Source organism: Orcinus orca, chromosome 7 (assembly GCF_937001465.1).
Source record: "Orcinus orca chromosome 7, mOrcOrc1.1, whole genome shotgun sequence".
In the NCBI taxonomy this organism is placed as follows: Eukaryota; Metazoa; Chordata; class Mammalia; order Artiodactyla; family Delphinidae; genus Orcinus; species Orcinus orca.
This window is the reverse complement of record NC_064565.1, coordinates 48,626,265-48,649,109: the sequence shown is the minus strand read 5'-3', so window position 1 is coordinate 48,649,109 and position 22,845 is coordinate 48,626,265. Positions and strand designations below refer to the sequence as shown.

Here is a 22,845-nt window from a genome sequence, read left to right as displayed (position 1 = left end):
AAATTTTCTTCTTTTATTATTGCACATATTAGAAGAAAGGAGTGAAAAGACTGTACAAGGTATTTCATCAAAGAAATAATTCCACTTTTACCAGATCTCAGAGCTTCAGTGTGCACTTCATAGGTATTTCTAATGGGTAAATTATTTTAGTATTCAATTTGTCATAAGTTAGAGTTAATTTAAATTTGACTTTCCAAAAGCCCTTTTTCAAAATGTATTGATTTGGCTTGAAATGCACCACTCCTTCCTTACTAATAAGTCTAGTCGTGCACCTTTCAGTTCTCTTCTCTGTGTTCTTACAGGGAAAGAGGCCTGGGATTATCCCACCAAAAAAAAGCACTGAATTCACAGTGCTTCTCATTGAAAGGCAGTTTCCTGATAATGTTATCTCCAGTAAAGCGATAGCACATGCTTTTTTTGCTTGTTTTCGATCATCATATGACAGTGTTTGAGCAAAAGAGCATATCTGAAGAGAGAAGAAGAGAAATGGGAAAGGGGCAAGGTTTAACACAGAGTGACCTATCCTGGGATGTATGTAAAAGCTACAGGGCAAGTGTCATGTACATAGTGCATGGGAAGCATTTATATTATTTCTACTGTAGCTAAATATTTTTGAGTGTAAAAAATAGGGTACTGCAAGTGATACAGTTGGTCAGAGTTAATAAACTAATCAAGTAGGATGAGTCCTGTAACAAAATTGTGATACAGGTCGAACAGGAAATTGGATGTAAGAAAAATGCAAGTTTGTTGAAATATATCTTGATCTTCAAGAGAAATCTGTTTTCCATTTAACCTGTCTTTAAATTCTATATGTCCAGAACACGTGCAGTCTTTTAAACGTCCTATTTATAAGAGGGTATAATATGTTTTATATCAGTTTAAATGCAGTTACCCTAATCTTTTTCTTTTTCCTTTCAATTTTATGTTTTATTTTATCTTTTATTACCTCTTCATTTGTTTGCAAAACAAAACCAGCCTACAAAAGCAACCTGTAATCATGTGTTTTCTTCCAGGTATCCAAACCTTGAAACTTTTGCTCTAGATGTCAGGCTTGTTTTTGACAACTGTGAAACATTTAATGAAGATGATTCTGATATAGGCAGAGCTGGCCACAGTATGAGGAAGTATTTTGAAAAAAAGTGGACAGATACTTTCAAAGTGAGCTGAAGTTATAATAATCTCTCTTTTTTTTTTTCCTTTTAAACAAGGACAAACGAACCAGCAATGTGAACTGTATTTACATACATGTGCAAGGCACATACATAATGACTTTTTTTTCCTTAAAATAAATATCACACAAAAAAAAAGTATCAGAAGAATGATACCGTTTTTAAAGGCTTCACTCCTACAACAACCAAGGCCCTTGGTTATTGGTTTGTGTGATTTATCAGCTAATTTAGGTAGAACAGGGAAGCACACCCAAAGAATTTTCAAAGGAAAGGGTGTTATAGTGCAATAGCAATTAAAATGTATCAAATCGCACTGAATATTCAACACCAGAGCTCTAACGTGGGAAATGGTTCTCCTTTCCCTCTCAATAAATATCTATTTTTCATTTTTTTACTTTGTAGTTTATTTTTTAGTGAATGTATTTAATTTTATGAATTATTTATGATTAAACCACATCCAGAATCTTCGTTTTCTGTGAAAAGGAAGAACTAGAAAAATTGCTTTAAATCTTGAAAATACAACAAGGAATGTTTTAAAATATAAAACAAAGCCAAGTTAAACTGTTTACACTGATGTGCTATAAAAGCACCAAAAATAAACTTTACTGTAGAGTTACAAGTACATTTATATATATATATATACATATATATATGTATATATATATATGTTGCTGCATCACTTGTGTAGTTAAATTGTATTTCAAGACAGTGAAGAAAAATTGACATGTATATACTGTTCATTATTGTTTATATTAAGTCTTGTTTTAAATATGTATTATGTGTATATATTGTTTGCAGACATTATTGTTTATGCCTTAGAAGGATTGTAGCATTTTATTTTAGTCTGAAGGTAATTATAGCTATACAGCTTGTACAGTAATTATCCTCTACCAACACTGTGGCATCTCCTTGATCTTGGTAGTGCCTGCCTTTGAAACAGGGTGTAGAGGATATTAGTTTTCCATTTTTTCTATTTTGTTATATAATTTTAAGCCACCAGGGCCTAAATTAAAGTATAATCATTTGTATCCATGTGGAATAAAATTGTGACAATTTCCTACGCACACAGTATTTTTTCATAGAAACATTTCCCTCCCATTTGCCTTGCCTCAGAAATAAATTTAAAAGACATTTGTAACCACTGTGTTTTATCTACTGTGTGTTGTGGTGGCCTGTTGGAGGCAAGTAGATCAGAATTTTTTTGTACCTATGTAAGAGTACTTGAAGTTTTATTTAAAATAAAATGTTGTGGAAAAGGTAGCATTCTTTTTTTTAGGAGTGTTATTTTTCACTACTATGTGTGGCACGGATACAATAAAAGACTTTTACAAACTAGTTTTTTAGTTTTTCTTAATGAACCTGGAATTTTTTTTTTCTCAAAAAAAGCTAGTTAATTTAAATTTGCTTTTTACAGAATCATAAAGGAGGAGCAGCAGAGTGTGGTTCAAAGAGCATTGGGCTGGGTGGAGGAAGGTGGTCTTAAGTCAAGTGATGTGACTTTGATGAGTCTCTGAACCTCTCTGGACCACTTTTTATTGTTTATTTCACATTTCTAATATGAAAATATTAGAATGTTTTTTAAGGTCTTGTTCTAATAGGTGAAATGTCTCTATTGTAGACATACAACCCAGTTGTCATTAAGAAAAATTTATTATATAAATTTGTCTAATAAGTCATGAGATACAAGTTCAGGCATTCATGAACTATGATTTGATGCCTTGCTGGGGTCTGAGGAATCATTGAATGAACAAGACAGGCACAGGCCCTACCTTCATGGAGCTTACAGTCTAGTGCAGACGTGATCCTTAGCTAATGTCCTTAGTAAAGGGCTCTTCATAAGTAGTGGAGGGAGAATAGAAAAGTTTTGAAGAAATATTAAGCTTTAGAATGCTTCATAACCTCAGAGTATTTTCCAAAATTCCTAGAGTGTTTGTGAAGGCTTATATGAAAATCAGCTGTTATTATGTACATATGTCGGTTTCTGTTAACCAAATATTACAGTGATGCCTTAAGGAGCTGGTGCTCAATCAGAAATACCATGTGGAACAGAGAACAAGGTGGTGCTGTGAATCAAGTGTGTGGTTTTTGTGTTTATAGAACTGGCTGCCACATGCTCCATGGAGAGTCGTCTTCATTGGGGTGTTTTGCCTTAGGGAGCATATGTGGTTACATTACTTTATATTAGCTGGCATATAAGAGCTTGATATTAACATGTCTGATGTCCGAGGGGCGAATGAGAAATAAAATACTTAAACACACACGAAGAACAGTTTTTCAATGATTAATTTTCTTTTAAAAATAAATTAAATATCCCTGAAAAAAAGAAAGGTGACTATTGGCTACTTTGGACTGCTGTCTTCATTGTTGCTACTCAGCAGGAGTAGCTGTTCAAGAAGTACTGGCCATGATCCCCAAAGGGCCACAATTAGTCTCCAGAACAATTGTTACAATACACATGTGGATCATTTGTTATGTGAATGACTCTTGCATTCACGGTGCCATAGGTTGGGCCTATCTTCAGTAAAACCAGTATTATTATTCTCCTGAAATATAAAAACATTTTCCTAACCCTCTGCTATCATACAATTACAAGTATGCACAACATACTTTTTCTAAGATAAATTAGGCTTTAACCTGAACCTTCTCCATTTTAGTCCTGGTTGCTCTGTGAATTGTAAAAACTTGGCCTGACCTCAAGTATAGGTTTTGATTTATCCTAAGGATAAACCAATCAATCCACTACTACCGAACCCCAAAAATAGTCATCAGTTTGAAACAACGTCTAGAGAGTAAATTAATATATTTATTTAGTTGTTAACCGTGGTTAAAATTAAACAAATGAAAATTTATCTGTGGGTATACCTTGAACTCAAAAGAACTAAATTACCATAAATGCAAGGTAATCTGTTTTTCTTATTTCAACCCCAAAATGAAATTTGTTAAAAGCATTAGTTTTAATCAAAATCATGAGGGAGCTGATCTGTCTTTGGTACCTTAATGCACCCCCTCTGTGCTCCTTCTCTTTTCTATCCCCTCTACCCCCATACCCTTTCAAGAAATTTAAAATCCTGTTCATTTAGGCTCCTATGAAACACATCCTTAACAAGGAGATCTGATATCTATGATTTACTCCTTTTTATAAATTGTATTTGTGGGCTACCTCTCTCAAGATTATTTGCATTTGAGAAACAAAAGAAGTTTGTGTTCTGTTAAAAGAATTTCATTCCAACAAGGAGATAAGAGAGGTATTCTAAGACAATTGAAATTTTCCTTCCACAGGAATATGACTCATAAAAAATACAACACAGAGAAACTAGTAGAACCTTATCTACTAGGAATTTTGCCTCAGTTAGATCTCTTAGGAGGCCTGCTTGGACCACATTACAACTCTGCCTAAAAAAAAAATTTTTTTTTTAGACCTCAACTACACAGAATTAAGATAATTCCTCTCCTCAATTCATGACACACTCTTCACATTGTTGTTGCAAAGCCCCTTTTCTTTCATTTTCTTACTTCTTCCTTCAGCTCCTCTTCAATTCCCTTTCCCCCCACATACAACCACATATGTCTTTCCAGTCAACCTTTTATATATGTATTTAGCAACACATACATCTTTAAAAATATCTGGTGTGGGAAAAAAAAAATATATATATATATATACAGTGTTTTTCAAACTTGTATCAGTTGCATTATGCTATACATGTCTTTCTATTTTTCTATTTTTGTTTCTTTTGAGTTGAAAAAGGAATACATAAATCTGGTTCATTACTTTTGATTGCTACAAGGTATTCCATCACAGGCGTATACCACATTTTACTTTCAAACTTCTCTCAGAATGAAAACCTAAGTTGCCTGCAACTCCTTGTCACTGCAAATAATACTGCGGTGAATGTTGTCATACATGTCTTCTATGGACCTGCGTGTGCAAGCCTGTTTCCTAGATGGTCCCACATGATTCATGCCCCTGTGTAATCCCTCCCCACATTGTATCGGGTTTCGCCTGTGTGACCAACATAATGTGGCAGTGATGTGTGAATTCCCAGACTAGGTAATAAATACATTGCTATTTCCACCTTGTTCTCTTGGATCACTTGCTCCTGGTAAAGCCAACAGTGTTGTTGAGGACACTGTAGCAGCCCCATGGGACAGCCAACAGCTAGCACCAACGTGCACGTCATGTGACAGCAGCATCTTAGAAGTGGATCCTTCAGCTGAAGTTAAACAGATGACAGGAGCCCCGGCCAACATCTGGACTGCAACTTTACAAGAGACACTCCTGAATTCTTGACCCATAGAAACTGTGGAATAATAAATGTTTATCGTTGTTTTAAGCCACTCAGTTTTGAGTAATTTGTTACATAGCAATAGATAACAGACTGTGGTAAGAGTTTCTCTAGGATCTATATGTAGGGGAGAATCCCCAAGTTGTTAGGTATGTGCACACTAACTTTCCACGCTATTGCCATACTACCCTCCAGATGACTACACCAGTTTACACTCCTACTAGCAGTGGAAGAGGATTCTTCCCCCTACTTCTCAACCAGTATTCAATATTTGTTTGGATTAATTTTCACTAACAATTTATTACAGATTTTGAATTCGAATACCATGTTTTGAGGGATATCGAGCAATTTCTCCAATCTTTTTAGCAGCTTCAACTTTGATTCTTTTTATAGTTTTTGTTTTATGTAGACATCATATCTAACCCTATCTGCTTTTTAGGGACTATAAAACTGCCCCAAATTTTATATTCAGCCAATGATATTCAGGAGACGGAACATTCAGAAGATGAGCAGGCAAAAGCTCAGGTAAATGGAGGTGAGTAGAAAATATTGAGAGTTCTTAGGTATTGTTGGAGCTTATATAGACTTATGAGTTACTGTAGCAAAAGCAGTGCTTGGAAGTGTGATGGGTAACAAGTTGGCTAAAGGCAGGGTTAAAGGAAAAGATAATTTGGATCCTCTGGACCTTCACTGGAAGAGAATTTTGCACCGTAGCAAAATTAATATCTGAGATTTATTTGTTCTATCTCTACCCTGACCAAACACATGAAGATCATTTGGGTTGTTCTCACTTGGATGACTAAATAAAAGCATTGTGAGGTATGCTATAAGTTGTATGTAGTTCATTCTTGAAATTAAAAAAAAAAATTTAAGTATCAAGCTGGACTTCTAAGAGTGCCCTTATTCTCCCTGAACAAACTCCTTACCATGTCCTTTAATAAAAAATAGCCCTGGGACTTCCCGGCTGGTGCAGTGGTTGAGAATCCGCCTGCCCATGCAAGGGACATGGGTTCAAGCCCTGCTCTGGGAGGATCCCACATGCCGCGGAACAACTGGACCCGTGCACCACAACTACTATGCCTGCTCTCTAGAGCCCGCGAGCCACAACTACTGAGCCCGTGTGCCACAACTACTGAAGCTAGCATGCCCAGAGCCCATGCTCCGCAACAAGAGAAGCCACCACAGTGAGAGGCCCACGCGCCCCAGTGAAGAGTAGCCCCCACTCGCCACAACTAGGGAAAGCCCCCGTGCAGCAACGAAGACCCAACACAGCCAAAAATAAGTTTGTTAAATAAATAAAAATTTAAAAATAGCCCTAATAATCATGGTAATGGATACCAAAGAATGTGGTTGAATCTTGAAGAGGGATTCAGTAGTGAATGAAAGAGACCTAAGGCTTATAGCCAGTTGAGGATAAACCTTGTGCTGAGATGAAAGGAAAGCTCAGCAAGGTCATTACATCACCAAAGGCTAACAAGACATTTTCATGGCAGGTTTGTATGGAGACAGTGGAAGGCCTTGAAAGGTATGTTCTCATCTGTGATTCCTCCAATTCTTCAATTACGTTTACAGCTCTTCTTCAATATTGCTTTTCTGAATATCCTCATTATAGCAAATCTCAATTCTTTTGAATATAGAAGTGACTGTTTAAAAACAAAGGCTGATTCTATTCAGCCATTAAAAATTATCATGAAAATCTATATTAATATTGGTAAATTAAGTGAAATGGCTGGTTATAGTATAGTATGTATAGTAATTCTGTTAAAATATATTTAATGCACTTAGCATGGGGCAAACTTTGCTGGGATGCATATACTAAAATGTTAGTGCTGTTTTTCTGCAGGGATGTATAAAACATTAACAGTGCTTTTTTTCTCTGGTTGGTAGAATTTGGGAAGACTAACATCTTTGTCATCTTCCTTATCTATAGATCATAATATCTCTGCAAAAAAATGTGCTTTTTTTAACATTTAGCTGGTATGGTAACCAAGTATGGTAAATTTAGCTGGTAAATATAACTGGTGAATATACTGAATGATTCCATTTAAAGGTTAAGGCATAACATTTACATAATAATTGAGTTGTGGATTACTTTCACATCTATTATTTCACTTAAGTTAAATAGCTTTTTATTGTATAGGTGTTTTTCATGTGGAAGACACTTTAATTGCCTATTCAGTAGCTGGCTGTCTTGTCTTCTTCCTTCCATCCACTCTGTAGATGTTGGTTGGCTGTAAACTTCATGGGAAAGTGGGCACTTTTTTAGCCCCAGGAGGATAAACCTTTTAATTAGTAAGCCAATCATGGTAATTCCATTCCTGTTGAAAGTGATTGCTTAAAGAATGAGCATGTGATATAATCCTGGGCAGTGACATATGTGAGAAGTCTTCTGGGGAATTGTTCAGAGGAGAATTTCTGTCCCTTTTGGTCTTTGGAGATGGTTATAGGAGGCCATGATGCTTGGAGCTACTGAAACCATCATTCAGCTATGCAGAGACAAACCTGAGAGATGACAACAGTAATGCTGAAGATGGGGGAAGTGAGGGAGATGGAAAGGACTTGGGTTCTTGATGACATGAGCCATCAAATTAATCTTAGAGCCACACTACCTCTGAACATTTTGCTAGATGAGATAATTTATTGCATAAGCAATTTTGATTTGAATATTTTGTTTCAGATGAAAGCATCTTAATATAGCCTGGGCTACTGCTTTGCAGCAATTCAGGCTACATGCTGCACAATTCCAGAGGGCCCCATTCATATAGGCCAGGATATAGCACATTTTACAGATGACAAAACCAATACCAAAAAGGTCGAGTAATTTACGCATTGGCAGCAAACTTAGTAAGCTTCAGTTGGTAAGGTCTTTGGCCTTCAAATAAAATTCCTCAGAACATAAGACTGATTTTCTTGATTACTTTGAACATTATTTGAATGCATTTTCTCACCAAAATATCCAAAACTAATTTGAGCATTGGTAGTGTTATGGAATAATAACAAGATGGTAATTTTTAAGAGATGAATGTATTCTAGTTTATTTAGAAATAGTTACACTGCTATGGAATCAAAATCTGAAAAGAATATTGAACACTAAGTTCACTTCTGTACATGAGGAAGGAACTGGAATTATCTTTAGCCTCCTGCTGTAAGCAATCAGGCAACTGAACAAAGTATATAAAAGAAATGTTTTTAGACATTAGACTACAACACAAGACTAATTCCTGAAATAAGAGTAAGAAATGAAGCTGGCCTTACAATTACCCTGGCTAAAGATTTAGTATCTGGAGGTGCTCCAGTCTTAATTTTATTATCTTACCCATTATTTTGATTAACTCAGCACTTTACAGCATGCGATGCAGTATCCTCCACAGGTAGAGGATTTTCATTGCAGTTCATCCTTTGGTGTTGATGTTTTTCATTATGGGACTGGTGCTATGATGGCATAAAATATGTCTAAATCCTTAAGGTAAGTTAAGAGTCATATTATATGAAAGACAAGTGGAAAGGAACTTCATTTTATAATGTGGGGTAACCCAGGTTTGAATATAACAGATTGATGTCTTAAGTAAACTTGGAATAAAAGTTATATTCCTTACTCATCTTCATATAGATTCAAGTATTACCTCTGTAGTGGTTCCCAATCTTTTCACTATTATGTACAACTGTTATTGTTGTTTTTATTTCCATGTCGCAATGCTTGAAGAGTTTTATTTACAAAGCAGTGGCATTTAAAAAAATAATACCTTGTACACCATAATTACAGGCACACGTGCCATTCATTTGAGACTATTTGGGTCATTAAAAATCGCATAAAACCCCTAGTTATAACATTCACAGTCTGCCTAGAAGTTGGAAAACCTCAGGCTTACTTATCATTGATGATTCCTGTATCAATAAATACACACTATATTCTTCTTCTGACCTCAAACTCTATCTTAGGACATGACACAGATAACACAACCTCAACAATCTAAAAATGATCTCATTGTCTTCCTACTTTTCACACTTGCTCTTTCCCCTGTATTCCATACCACGGTTAACAGAATCAACATACATCTAGCTACCCATGGTAGGAAACCTCAGAATTCCTTTGGACTTCTCACTTTACCCATCTCTCCATGACATCCTGAAGAATCTTCCTCTAAAATTCCTATGGTGTACATTTATCTCCAATTTTCCATTCCCTCTGCCACTATACTAGTTTAGGCCTCATCATTTGCTAAGTACCAGTATCTCATTTTTTCTAGCCATCCTCCCTTTTTATTTTATTTATTTTTAACATCTTTATTGGGGTATAATTGCTTTACAATGGTGTGTTAGTTTCTGGTTTATAACAAAGTGAATCAGTTATACATATACATATGTTCCCATATCTCTTCCCTCTTGCGTCTCCCTCCCTCCCACCCTCCCTATCCCATCCCTCCAGGCGGTCACAAAGCACCGAGCTGATATCCCTGTGCTATGCGGCTGCTTCCCACTAGCTATCTACCTTATGTTTTGTAGTGTATATATGTACATGCCTCTCTCTCTCTAGCCATCCTCCCTTTTTAAAAAAATTGTGGTTAAATATACATGACATAAAATTTGCCATCTTAATCATTTTTAAGTGTACAGTTCAGGGGTGTTCAGTAGATCCATATTTTTGCACATCTATCACCACTATCCATTCCAGAACTGAGACTCTATATCCATTACACAGTAACTCCTCCTTCCCCCAGCCCCTGGCAACCACCATTCTACTTTTTGTCTTTTTGTATCTGACTTATTTCACTTAACATGTCTTCAAGATTCATCCATGTTGTACCATGTATCAGAATTTCCTTTCTTTTTAAGGCTGAATAATAATATCATTGTATATGTATAGACCACATTTTGTTTATGTATGCATCTGTTGATGGACATTTGGGTTGCTTCCACTCTATAGCTATTGTGAATAATGCTGCTATGAACATGGGTGTACAAATATCTCTTCAAGACTCTGCTTGCAATTCTTTTGGGTTTATACCCAGAAATGGAATTGCTGGATCAGATGGTAATTCTATTTTTTAGTTTTTAAGGAACCACCGTAATGATTTCCACAGCAGCTGTACCATTTTACATTCCCTCCAAGCGTACACAAGTTTCCAATTTCTCCACATCTAACACTTGTTTTGTTGTTTATTTTCTGATAGTAGCCACCCTAACAGGTGTGATGTGGTCTCTCACTGTGGTTTTGATTTGCATTTCCCTGATGGTTAGTGATAAGCATCCTTTCACTTGCTTGTTGTTCTTTCGCACATCTTCTTTGGAGAAGTGTCTGTTCAAGTCCTTTGCCCATTTTAAAATCAAGTTGTTTGTTTTTTGTTGTTGTTGAGTTACAGGAGTTTTTTTTTATATATTCTAAATATTAACAACCCTTATCAGATATATGATTTACAAACAGTTTCTTCCATTCCATGGGGTGCCTTTTCACTTTGTTGATTGATTATATCCTTTGATGCACAGAAATTTTTAATTTTGATGTAGTCCAATTTGTCTGTTTTTTTCTTTTGTCTATGTTTTTGGTGTCCTATGCAAGAAATCATTTCAAATCCAAGTCATAAATCATTCCCCCTATGTTTTCTTCTAATAGTTTTAGCTCTTACAGTTAGGTTTTCGATCCATTTTGACTTAATTTTTGTACATGGTATAAAGTAAATGTCCAACTTCATTATTTTGCATGTGGATATCCAGTTTTTGCCATACCATTTGTTGAAAAAACTCCTTTCTCCATTTCGTGGTCTCAACACCCTTGTTGAAAATCATTTGACCATATTTGCGAGGATTTATTTCTAGGCTCTCTCGTCTTTCCCAATGTTTTTTTCCATTGTTGTAAGAAGTTTTGAAATCAGTCTAGTCATCCTCCTTTTGTCCGCCACTCTGCCATCTTGAACCCAGATCTGATTCTGTTAGTCCCTTGCTAAAAAGGTATTTGTGTAGCATTAAAGGCTCTTCAGACTTAGCCTCGGCCTATTCTTAGTCTTTTGTCCTATCATAACCCCATCCTCTCTTCCCTATTGGCTACTCATCCCACAAAATAACTCCAGAACACAATGTATACCCACCCACCACCTGCTAAATGCTATTACTTGTGCCTTCCTCTATTCTCCTTCCCACCCTCCACCCCCAGGTGGCAGTTACTTTTTACTCCTATAGAATTTTGTTACTATCAGAGCCATTATCACATCAACTAAATTATGATGGGAAAGATTCCATTCAACTAGCTAAAGTACCATGTCCAGGTTTCCAGTATCGTGATATCTAAGAAAGAGACTGAATTATCTGAAATATACTAGGTGAGCATATAGACTCAACACAATGAGAATGAGATATGCTTGGGAGTGTTTTATCCAGGCATGGTAAGGGCAGGCGAATCAGCCCTTCTCCACAACACAGCAAACCACAATGCAGTCTCTGACAACTTCTGGGGTTCTTTCCTGGACAATACATACAAAACAGCATATTTTACCCCTCAAACTCCCCCTTTTCTCTGTTCCATGATGCTTATCCCCATTTTTTGTTCCTGAGAAAATGAAATATCTCAGCTTCCTTGATTATCACATTTTCCAGTTCTGCCTATTTAAAATTATTTCTAGCTATCTGATTGGAATTCTGCACATTTCATGAGTCATGTGTTTATCGACATGCTTTTATTTTATGACAAGAGATAATTGTCCATTATATATGGATTTAACTGGCTTTCTTAGTCCTCCACTCAAATTTCCTGTGAGCAGCTAGAATTCATATTCTCCCATAACTAAGGGTATTGCTGTTATGGGCTGTGTATCTCCCACTCTCACCTGACTGACACAGCTTCTCAAGAGATTGTGTCTTACACATTTTTTAAACACCCAGTATCTAGTATAATGTCTGACATATTAATGGTACTCAGTATAGCTTTGTCAATAAAGCCTTCCCATCAAGGAAGATACTCAAAAGAATGAGCTATACTCTCTGAAAGCAATGCCAAAATCCAGGTTCTAAATATCTTTTAGGTAGCAGCTATGCTGGAATAAATGTTTGAATTTTCCAAATGATTGCCTTGAAAAGGATAGCTCTTATTGCACGTATATGTTGGATTATATTTCATGAAATATGAGGTCATATTACTTTATAATCATATCTTGAAGCCTAGTAATGTTCTGATAGCATACAGCTGCTTCCTGGGACGTGTTAAAGAGGCTCATGTCTGTAATAAAAGACCTAAGACGTCCCAGGTGAACTAAATAGGTCAAAAAGAAGGGATTATCTGGTACAAAGTAAAACTTCTTTGTAAGTCTCCAGATTGCTTTCCTCTGGTCTCTAACTTTGATCTCATTTCCTTTCTAAGAGGAGAGTACCTATCATCTGGTATAGTCATTAATACCATAAAATCAAAGACATCTTCCTGGGCACATGATGGAATTGTATTTCCTATACTCCTTGTGGTTGAGTGAGGCCATTTGACAAGCTAGTTCTGGCCAAAGAGATCTGAATATAATTATCATGTGCATCTTGTTGGCCAAGTATTTAATTTCTCTCCTCTCCCTCTGGCACAGCTACTATTAATGCTCAAAATGACTCATGTTCTGTTAGCCCAGGTCTCTGATTAACTATGTTGAACATAATTCCCAATGGACACATAGCATAAACAAGAAATAAACCTTATTTTAAGTCACTAAGATATTAGGGTTCATTGTAATTGCCTCATATCCTAGGCTATCCTGATGCAGACTGGCTATTAAACCATTGGATTAGAAGGAAAAAAATAGGCCCTGTAGGGCATAATATCTTACCTCTCTGTATCCCATCACTTATGAAATGGTCCTGGAAAAGAACTAAAATGCACAATTGAAGAGGGTCTTGGCAAAGTAAGTAGATTGAACTGTAGTAATGTGTCATGGTCAGGAAAGACTGCTAATATATTTTACCTTAGGTTCAAAGGGGAGACACCGCTTTTGAGAAACCTCATGATGGAAAACACACAACCAATAAGAAAGTGGAGGGGCTGGAGTGCATTTTGACCCAGTGAAACTTTGGGCTGATATGGATTTGTGTGGACAATGCTTTATGCTATTATTGAGACCCAAATTGTGATCGGCCTAAAAAAGATCGGTAGATTTTATTAATACAAAGAATTACAGGGCTTCAGCCAACGCAGTGGTTAGAGGGATATTTATAGTTGTAAATCTTATATGGAAAAAAAAAATCATAAATCAGTAAGCTAACCTTCCAATAGAAAAAGAAGACCAAACGAAGCATTAAGCAAGCAGGAGGAAGGAAATAATAATTAGAGCAGAAATTAATAAAAAGAATAGAAAAAATTAATTAAACCAAAAATTGGTTCTTTGAAAAGATCAACAAAATTGACAAAGCTTTAGCTGAACCAACTGAGAAAAAAGAGGGAAGACTAATTACTAAAGTCAGGAATGAAAGAGGGGACATTGTAGAAACAAAAACGGACTTTAAGTGAATACTATGGACCAAGTAGATAACTTGGATGATAATGACAAATTCCTATAAGATACAAAGTACTGCAACTGACTCAAGAAGAAAGAGAAAATCTAAATAGACCTATGACAAAGAGATTGAATTAATATTAATTCTGTAAGTTGGGCTATTATCAAGTGAATTTGATTATACAATGTCTATTATATTCTTATAAAAAAACAGGAATCTGAAAGTAAAAATGTGGGTTTCTTTTTCAAAACTGTATTTTAAATCTTGAATTCTCTTGTGGAGCATTAGTAACAAGATACTGGAAAATAAAGAATTTGAGAAGATGAGACAGAAGAAATAAAAGAAAAATTTTAATTATAGGAAATAAAAGTCCATAAAAATCCATAAACAAGAAGAATGTTTCTTGTACCAAAGAGGAAGAAAAGGCATAGTTGGAACTGCAAAATTTCTTTAGCATGTACAGATACCAAATGCCATCACATTTCTTTCTTGTCTGCTTATTTTTAGCTACATGTATGTTTTCTATCATCAGGCAGCTCTCACTGTGCCCAGTGTGAGCCTTCCTCATCCTCATTTGGCAGCCCCTGGGTCTTTCTTCTATCTGTATGAAACACCAACTGAAAGAACTCTAGCGAACTCTTATTACTTGGCTGGCATCCAGGACTATGGGTGGATTAATGGGAACATGGCCAGTTAGAGGGTGTAAAGTTTATTTAATGGCAAAGGATAAGGGGAATTCGGAGACTATTCCATAATGCAGAAGATAACACAGCCTGCACCCAGTTACAGCTTCCTCTCTGCTGGGAGGTAGCGCTGTAGATAATACCAGGTGTGGAAAGTGAATGATTGCATCAGTATGAGAGAATCCCTGGGCCTTTCTCATGGATATTTTTAGAAACTTTTTTTGAAGTTTAATATACACTACACACAAATGCATGTATTCTATATATTGAGCTTGATACATTTTTTGCAAACTGAACACCTCCAGGGAGTTTTTTACATCTTGTACTCTACCTTGCCTGATGGTTCTGGAAACTCTGGCCTTATTTGCCTGCAAAGCAGAACAACCCAAATGCATTCCTGAGTATTTACTGTGAAACTGGGTATTTCCCAAGCTCATCCCTACACCCACCTTTTCTAATTACTTCAGTGCCTATCATCTCTCTCTCCTTTGAGCTCTTGGTTACTCTCAACTAAACATTGGAATAATCATTGACTCACTAACTGATTCACACCTATTCTGTTCCCACTGGATTGTATTTGGAGAGCATGTATTGCTTATTATTTAACTGAAAAGTTAGTTTTCCTTTAAATATACCACTTAAAATTGTTTTCTATATTCCCCAAGAAGCATTATTACAAGGAACAAAACTAGAAATTAATGATAAAACAGGATTAATTATTGACCACAGTTACATAATTAGAGCACAAAATATATAAAGTGTTCAAATCTTTAATGTTCCAAGTCAAAGTTCCAGTTATTTGACACTCTGTCCTATGTAGTAGGATAACCAGTTCACTCATGTGATCAAAGATCTCTATAAATTCTTAAAATGTTTCTCTAATATATTGCCAAGATATTTTAATTGACATCTCCCAAATTGCAAATTCACAGACCAGAGACCAGCTACAATAAAGCTTCCTGCTTTGAAACTGCCTGTCCTGCAAAACTGACCATACTGGGCTTGAGAGCTCCATGCTAAATTACTGGCCTGTGTAGTCAGGGGTTTCTTTTACATATTCTACTTGAAGAATATTATAACAAATCTTACCCATCAAATTAGTGAAAATTAAAAAAAAATTACTCAAGTCTGTCAAGAATGTGGAGAGACAGGCACCACCATATGTTGCTGAGAGGTGAAACCATACAGCCTCTCTGAAAAGCAATATGGCAATATTTATTAAGACTATTTACACCCTTATGCCCAGTAATTCCATTTCTAACAATTTCCTTAGCAAATTTCATTAAAGTAAATATTTATATACAATGTCATTGAATCCAGTATTATCTATAATAAGCACAAAAATATAGAAACAACTGGGAAAATGTTAAGTAAATTATGGTATGTTTCTGGGGCTGTGGACCATTAGGCGGAAACAGTAATTACACTACTGAGAAATTTTAGACGTGGAAAATGCTCAGGATACAAGTTTAAGTTGAAAAAGGTAGTTAGCAGGTCCTTTTGTAAAATTATTGATATTATTATTCATGAAAGACTGAAAGTAAATGTATCTGAGTGGCTTATTTTTGAGTGGTGTGATTATTAGTTGTTTTTCTTATTTATAGTTTCTATATTTCCTAGAGAGAGCTCTATTATTTATACAATCAAAAAGTTACTTTTAGAAAAATACTGTTTTGGCAGTACTTTGGCCTGTAATCAGGTTTAAAAGTGTCAGTCATAATGCACTCGTTAATCAATTTAAAAATCACAGGAACATCTCAAAATTATGAATTTTGATCTCCTCTTTTCCCTTTGTCTTTTTCATTACAAATCTTCAGCGAATCTCAATTTCATGTTTAAATTTGAGTATTTTAGGTTATTACTCTTCAAATATGTGACTTTGGTTTCCTCAGGTTTGTAATTTTTAACTGTTTCCTCGCTGAAGAAAACTCTTTGTACCTTTGATTTTAATCTGAACATGGTTCAACACTGTGACGTGCACTTAGTTCGTAAGTGTTAGCACGCCGAGGAACTTTTTTCTGGTCAATTTTTTAACCTCAAAAGGGACTGGCAAAACCAGTTCGTAATCAATTACACATGGAAACCACGGTGTAAGCTCCACGTGAGCTTAGGAGGCGCTCGGAAACGCTATAAGAAATGCACATCGGGTTCAGGTGATAGCAGTATATCCTTTCCAGCAGCCTGCCCTGGAAAGACAGATTTGGGTAACCTGAGCACAAAGGCGATGGCATAAGTCATGAACCACTGAGGTCAGAGCTGGCCGAAACAGAAGAGACCAATCAGGGAGGTCACAGAATAGACAGAGCAGGATAAAGAAATACAGCAGAGGAAGGAGGCTCAAAAACTTTCAGCTGTAGTAACTGGAGAGTTAAAGGGGGCATAAAATCACATTTCAGGCACTCGCTAGACCTTGAGACCTCAGCTTCAGCAACCAGAAAAAAATTTCAACTAAAGGAAATCCGGACTCATTTTTATCCTAGAGCCAGGTTTTAGTAACTTCTTCATTAGAAAGCGAAAGGGCGCGCATGCGCCGCGGCGCAGGCCGCCTCCCGGGGGGGCGGGGCTTTCCTTTCGCTTTAGGACGTCCGCCGGCGTCGGCTCCGCCCGCCTCACCTGCGCGTTACGTGCCCTGCGCCACTCGCCGGCATCTGAGCAATGATCCCCGCCGTCGTGGGTCTTCGAGGTGAAAGGGGCAGTGCCCATGGGCCAGTTTAACAGCGGCGGAGGCAGGTGGGGGACCTTGACTGGGGTCAGCCCGCCGAACTTCCCTGCTCGAGGTGTCTAAACCCTCCGTTTCTCGGTGTCAGGTTCTAAGCGCGCGACAGGGACCTGCTGAGACCTTGACCAGAGCGATGCACGGTTTTGCGGCCTCGGTCTGGGAGCCGGGCGGCGTCTCCCGGCGGGGCGTGAAAGCCCCAGCTGGCTTCCATCCCTCCCCCACAACCCGAGCGCCGGTCCCCGCGCCCCGGAAGGCCCTGCTCCCCGCCGGCCGCGCTCCTGCCGCGGGTCCGCTGGGGCCTGGTTGGCTCTCACAGTTGGGCAAATCCTTGGTCCCCGCGTGGGCGCGGTGGGAGTAGGTCTCGAGCTTTATGTTGGAGGATTCTTGGCACATTTCGGGTTTGCCTTGCATTAGATGGGTATGCGTGTGTTCACACTGGCGAGTTGATTCGGGATATGACCGGAAATTGAGTGTTTGGCCTGAAGGCTGAGGTTTAAGTGGACTACCACACCAGGTAGGGGTAGACTTGAGAGCGCGTTTCAAAACAAAGAGTTCAGCTGATTGCGTCTCTGTCCTTGCGACTCGAGGGCCTCGAACTGCAAAGAGAGCTGAGCGCCACAAGGGTGAGGAAGTTTGTTTGGAAAATTACCCGTGTGCACTTGCACAGTTGGGATTTGGGAGTTCCCTAGAAAGCACCTCCTGATGGCGTTTGTTTCCAGTGCAATACCTTAGGCGGTAATCTACCAGGGTTTTTGGTGGTTGGTTGGTTTTTTAGACTTCATTGAAGTTTGTTTGAAAAAAGAGGCTGAACTTTTGGGATAAGATAAATGTTGGAAAAGGCTCGCTCCATTTATTTGGGAAGATTTCTGTAAATAATACTAGAACAAGGTATTATGAATTTTACAATTCAAAGTTACGCCTGTCCCTTCAGGGCTGATTATTGCCTCGTTCTACACCATTTTTCCACTGTCAGATTTTTTTTTCTTTTTTCTTTCTTTTTTTTTTTTTAGTATTAGTAGCTTTATTTTTAGTTATCCAATCATTTTGTATTATATTCACATATAATGTTTAAAGCCTAGAACTGGATTTGGGGGAAAATGCTAATTCAGCAAATATTTATTTGACCACATTAGGTGCCGATACTGTTTTACGTTTTACATATTGTGGATACAGAAATGAGCGAAACAGACCCGATCTTCGTTGGTTTGTGCTTACCTTCTAGTGAGGGGAGACAAGTAATAAATATGTCAGAGGGTGGTAATTGCTACACTGAGGATTAAAATAGGGTGATGTGCTAGCCTGTAGAGGGGCTACTTTAGACTGGGAAACTCTCTCTGAGGAAGGACACTGAAATTGAAATCGAAATGTAAAATTAGATCCCAAAAGCAGGGGATACGCATAAGAAAACCACTTTGTGAAGATCTTAGGTGTAATCCTTTTGACCAGGGAGGCTGGAAAGAGGGAGGGTGAGGGAAAATGGAAGGAGTTGAGGTCTGAGAAGTAGGCAAGCAAGAGACAGACCATGTAGGGTTTTGTAAGTCTTGGTGAGGAGTTTGGATTTTATTCTAAATTTGTAAATTTGTTCTTAGGTGCAGACCAGCTAAGTCCATTTTTCGCCACTCTTTCTTTTTGGTTTCCTTGATTTATTACATTGATTCTTCATCTCAAATCTTTTATATCTTTTTATTCTTTGTCGGAAAAGATGACAAACCATGACATGATAGCTTTCAACACTGCCACTTAAATTGTGAATGAAACCTTTTGTTCCTTTTTTATGAGTGAACTATATAATTCTGCATCTTAAAGGCAGAGCAATAGCCTTGGCTCCGTCCTGTGGAAGGAGCAACAGAGTTTGTTAAGTAGTGAAAAATCTTTTTAAGCTGAGATTAGCTGATGTGGAATGAGGCAGTGTTGAGTAGCAGTTAGTTAAGGGAAAGTCTTCAAAGGTGAAATAAATACCCAAGGTTCTGGATGTTCAGTGTCAAATCAGTTTGAAGTTATTTGACTAGGTTCCTTTTCAGGAGTTATGGAATTTTATTGGTATAGCACTGGTGATTGTGATAGTCATCAGAGGTTATAGTCTTAAAATGTTTTATTTCTCTCCAAATTATTCTAACCCCCGGTATAATATATTGTCTTTTAAAAATGTGAATGTAGGAGCTTTCATCGAGCAAGTTAATTGATTTTGGCTCTTTTATATTGATTTGAGTTGCGTTTATTTGATTCCTAGGATGAAGTAACCTTTATCTGTCTAAAAATTGCGGGATATTTTACTTCAAGTAAAGAACATGGTGAAACTAATTCACACGTTAGCGGATCATGATGATGATGTCAACTGCTGTGCCTTGTCCTCTTCCCTCTTGGCCACTTGCTCCTTGGACAAAACAATTCACCTGTACTCCCTGAGTGACTTCAGTGAATTGCCACATTCTCCATTGAAGTTTCACACCTATGCTGTCCACTGCTGCTGTTTCTCCGCTTCAGGACATATTTTGGCTTCATGTTCAACAGACGGTACCACTGTCTTATGGGATACTCAAAACGGACAGACTTTGGCAGTGTTGGAACAGCCCAGTGGTAGCCCCGTGAGGGTTTGCCGGTTTTCCCCAGACTCCACTTGTTTGGTATCAGGGGCAGCTGATGGAACTGTTGTTTTGTGGAATGCACAGTCATACAAGTTATATAGGTAGGAATATTTAAACGGCTTTCCGTTTTTAATCCTATTAACAGGTCCACAAAAAAAAGAAGAAAAAAAAAGGCAGAATATTTTGATGACGTTAAGAAGCAGATAATTTTTAGACATCACAAGGAAAAGTATTTTGACCTGTCTTCTGAAGGTCATAAAAACATATGATTCTTAAAGTAGATTTGCTTGGCTCTGAGTGTTTTAAATTTCCAGTCTCTCTTTTGTAAAATAAGATTAATCTTGTTAGACTTTCATGGATTTTTTGGGTAAGAGTTCGGCCAAAAAAAAACCCCACAATAGTCTTTTGAATAAAATTTAGTAATTTTAGGCTTTATTTTTGTCACTCGTGGCTCAGGTGTTCTCAATAATAAAGTAATGTAGGTAAATCTCACCTACACAGCTCTTTCCTGACTAGGATTCTTGCTGACCAAGCCCAGAAGAAGGAACCTTGTGATCAGCATGATGTTGTGTTATCATTTCTTTTTAAAAAAAAATCACTTAAAAAACTCCTTTTGGATAAAAGTACATCAATTAATTTACACTGGTAATGTTGTGTTGCAACTCACCAACATTAAACCCATGCACTTGTATGTATTTATAGTGTGGTGAAATATATATAACATCAAACATTTTAACCATTTTAACGTGACATTAAATAATTAAAAACTGTAAACTTTCAAGTGTTACCAATTAAAATAGCTTAATGTACCTTCCTTTCGCCCTACCCCCCAGCATCACTCAGAGCACAAATGGTAGCTGGTAAACAACTGTTACTCATTTAGATTTGGGTCTTTGGATTGAAGAAAGTGATGTGATTTAAGTGGTGTTAATAAACAGTTTAAAGAGAAAGCACAAGAAGAATGAAATGCCTTTAAGTTATTTTGTGTGAATGAAATACAGCTGTCAGCTAACGAATCTTTTTCACTTATTGGGTGATAAATTCTGCCTCCCTAGCATTATTTCTCTAATGTATGTAATTAATGATATAAAAATGGTACACTGCAGTAGATTTAAGCACTGGCTAGGACACTGCACTAATTGTTGGGTTTTTACCAGTTTTTCCTAATTGAGAAAATAATTAATATTGTTAGGCCAGTGCTTCCTAATCTTCTCTAGATAATTTTAACTTGTTCACAGCATTTTCTTTACATAAAGAATTGGTATTTGAAGATGGGATGAAAGTTCCTGGGTGATTTTGCTGTTTGTTGTTTCTAGGTGATTTTTTATTTTTTATTTATTTTTTGCGGTACGCGGGCCTCTCACTGTTGTGGCCTCTCCCGTTGCGGAGCACTGGCTCCAGACGCGCAGGCCCAGCGGCCGTGGCTCACAGGCCCAGCCACTCCGCGGCACGTGGGATCTTCCCGGACCGGGGCACGAACCCGTGTCCCCTGCATCGGCAGGCGGACTCTCAACCACTGCGCCACCAGGGAAGCCCTCTAGGTGATTTTAATACAAAAGTTGAAAGTACTTTTGACCCCAGTAACATGTTTTTCAATCAAAAAGTTATATCTTTAAAAAAAAAAATGTGACTGTAGTTGATATTGTTGGTTGTTATTGCTTTTTTTGTTAAGCTTTGTAGATTTTAACATGTTCCTACTGACTTGCCATATGGAAAAGTATGAAGATATTGTCGACTTTGGTTTGGTTAAGATAATGTTTAAATCCTCTTACTTTTAGCAAGCACATAAATGACATTTTATTTCTCTAGGCATCTACTGCCTTTTATCTCTAGTTCTGTGATAGCCATTTATCCTCTTTTTAGTATATCAAGCTGCTGTTAGAGATTGCAATGTAAAGTAAAAGATTCTCTGAAATGAAAATTCCCTTTTCTTTTGCTTTTATTTCAGATGTGCTAGTGTTAAGGATGGCTCCTTGGTGGCCTGTGCATTTTCTCCTAATGGAAACTTCTTTGTCACTGGCTCCTCGTGTGGAGATTTAACAGTGTGGGATGATAAAATGAGGTGTCTGCATAGTGAAAAAGCACATGATCTTGGAATGACCTGCTGCGATTTTTCTTCACAGCCAGTTTCTGGTTAGTTATTTTACTCTTGTAAGCACTAGTAATTCCCATTTGCAATTTGTATGTGACTTTTCATTCTTTTACTTATTTTCACTTCATCATTAGTAAAACAACAAGCCCTTTTAATTCATTCCTTTCAAGGAATCATCCTTCTCCTTTATCTTTTTTGATCAAAATGAAATCACAAATATTTTTTAGGGAAAATCAGGATCTTTGGGAAAATATGTAGGGGCTGACTCAACTTGGTGCCGCAGATCTGGATTCCTTGAGTCCGGTAATGTAGAGGCCTTAACCCTGTTGGTTTTACTGTGATTTTTGAAATATTGTCTATTGATATTCAAATAGAAATGTGAAGTGTAAAAATTGGAAACAGGTTTCATTTTCCGTTTACTAATTTAATCTTTCAAAACATAAATTTATAAAGCATTTGACAATACAATTAGTTTTCAGAAAAAGAAGAAACAAAAACTCCTGAATATAGACTCTTGGTTTTAAATAAATACAGTGAATTGGGAAGTTGTCTTCTTTTATTTTCATCTTCTGTGTTAGGATGAAGCTCTGCTTTTGGCTGCTCCAGTCTTATTGCCAGACCAGTGCTGGCCCATAGCAATATAATGTGAGCTACGTATGCAAATTTAAAATTTTCTAGTAGTAGGTGAAATTAATTTTAACATATTTTACCCTATATATCTAAAATATTATTTCAATAATTGATAGTAAAATATCAGTAAGATATTTTACTATATTTTGGTATGAAGTCTTCGAAATCTAGTGTGCGTATTATGTCACATCTCAATTTGTAGTAGTCACACTTCAGCTGTTCAGTAG

General features: G+C 37.1%; 2 protein-coding genes across 34 annotated transcripts in view; both read left to right on the top strand.

Moving 5' to 3' along the window:
- The window catches only part of BAZ2B (bromodomain adjacent to zinc finger domain 2B), a 398,760-nt gene extending 393,256 nt beyond the window's left edge, over nt 1-5,504 (top strand). For 21 of the 22 annotated variants that reach the window (XM_033421795.2, XM_049712004.1, XM_049712003.1 and 18 more), the window contains one exon: nt 1,014-5,504. In XM_033421795.2, the coding sequence (XP_033277686.1) occupies nt 1,014-1,167 (154 nt within the window). In that variant the 3' untranslated portion in view covers nt 1,168-5,504. The remainder of the gene's footprint in view (nt 1-1,013) is intronic. The other variant, XR_007478277.1, reaches the window with a different exon arrangement.
- Nucleotides 5,505-17,162: 11,658 nt separating this feature from the next.
- The window catches only part of WDSUB1 (WD repeat, sterile alpha motif and U-box domain containing 1), a 76,745-nt gene continuing 71,062 nt past the window's right edge, over nt 17,163-22,845 (top strand). For 5 of the 12 annotated variants that reach the window (XR_004481542.2, XR_004481543.2, XM_004266286.4 and 2 more), the window contains exons 1-3: nt 17,163-17,322; nt 19,542-19,997; nt 21,845-22,029. Coding sequence is in view for 9 of the 12 variants with exons in the window: in XM_004266286.4 (XP_004266334.1) it covers nt 19,600-19,997; nt 21,845-22,029 (583 nt within the window). In the remaining 3 variants the exon portion in view is untranslated. Of the gene's footprint in view, nt 17,370-17,761; nt 17,935-19,541; nt 19,998-21,225; nt 21,438-21,844; nt 22,030-22,845 lie in introns of those variants that run through there. The other 7 variants (XM_033421833.2, XM_033421834.2, XM_033421832.2 and 4 more) reach the window with 7 other exon arrangements.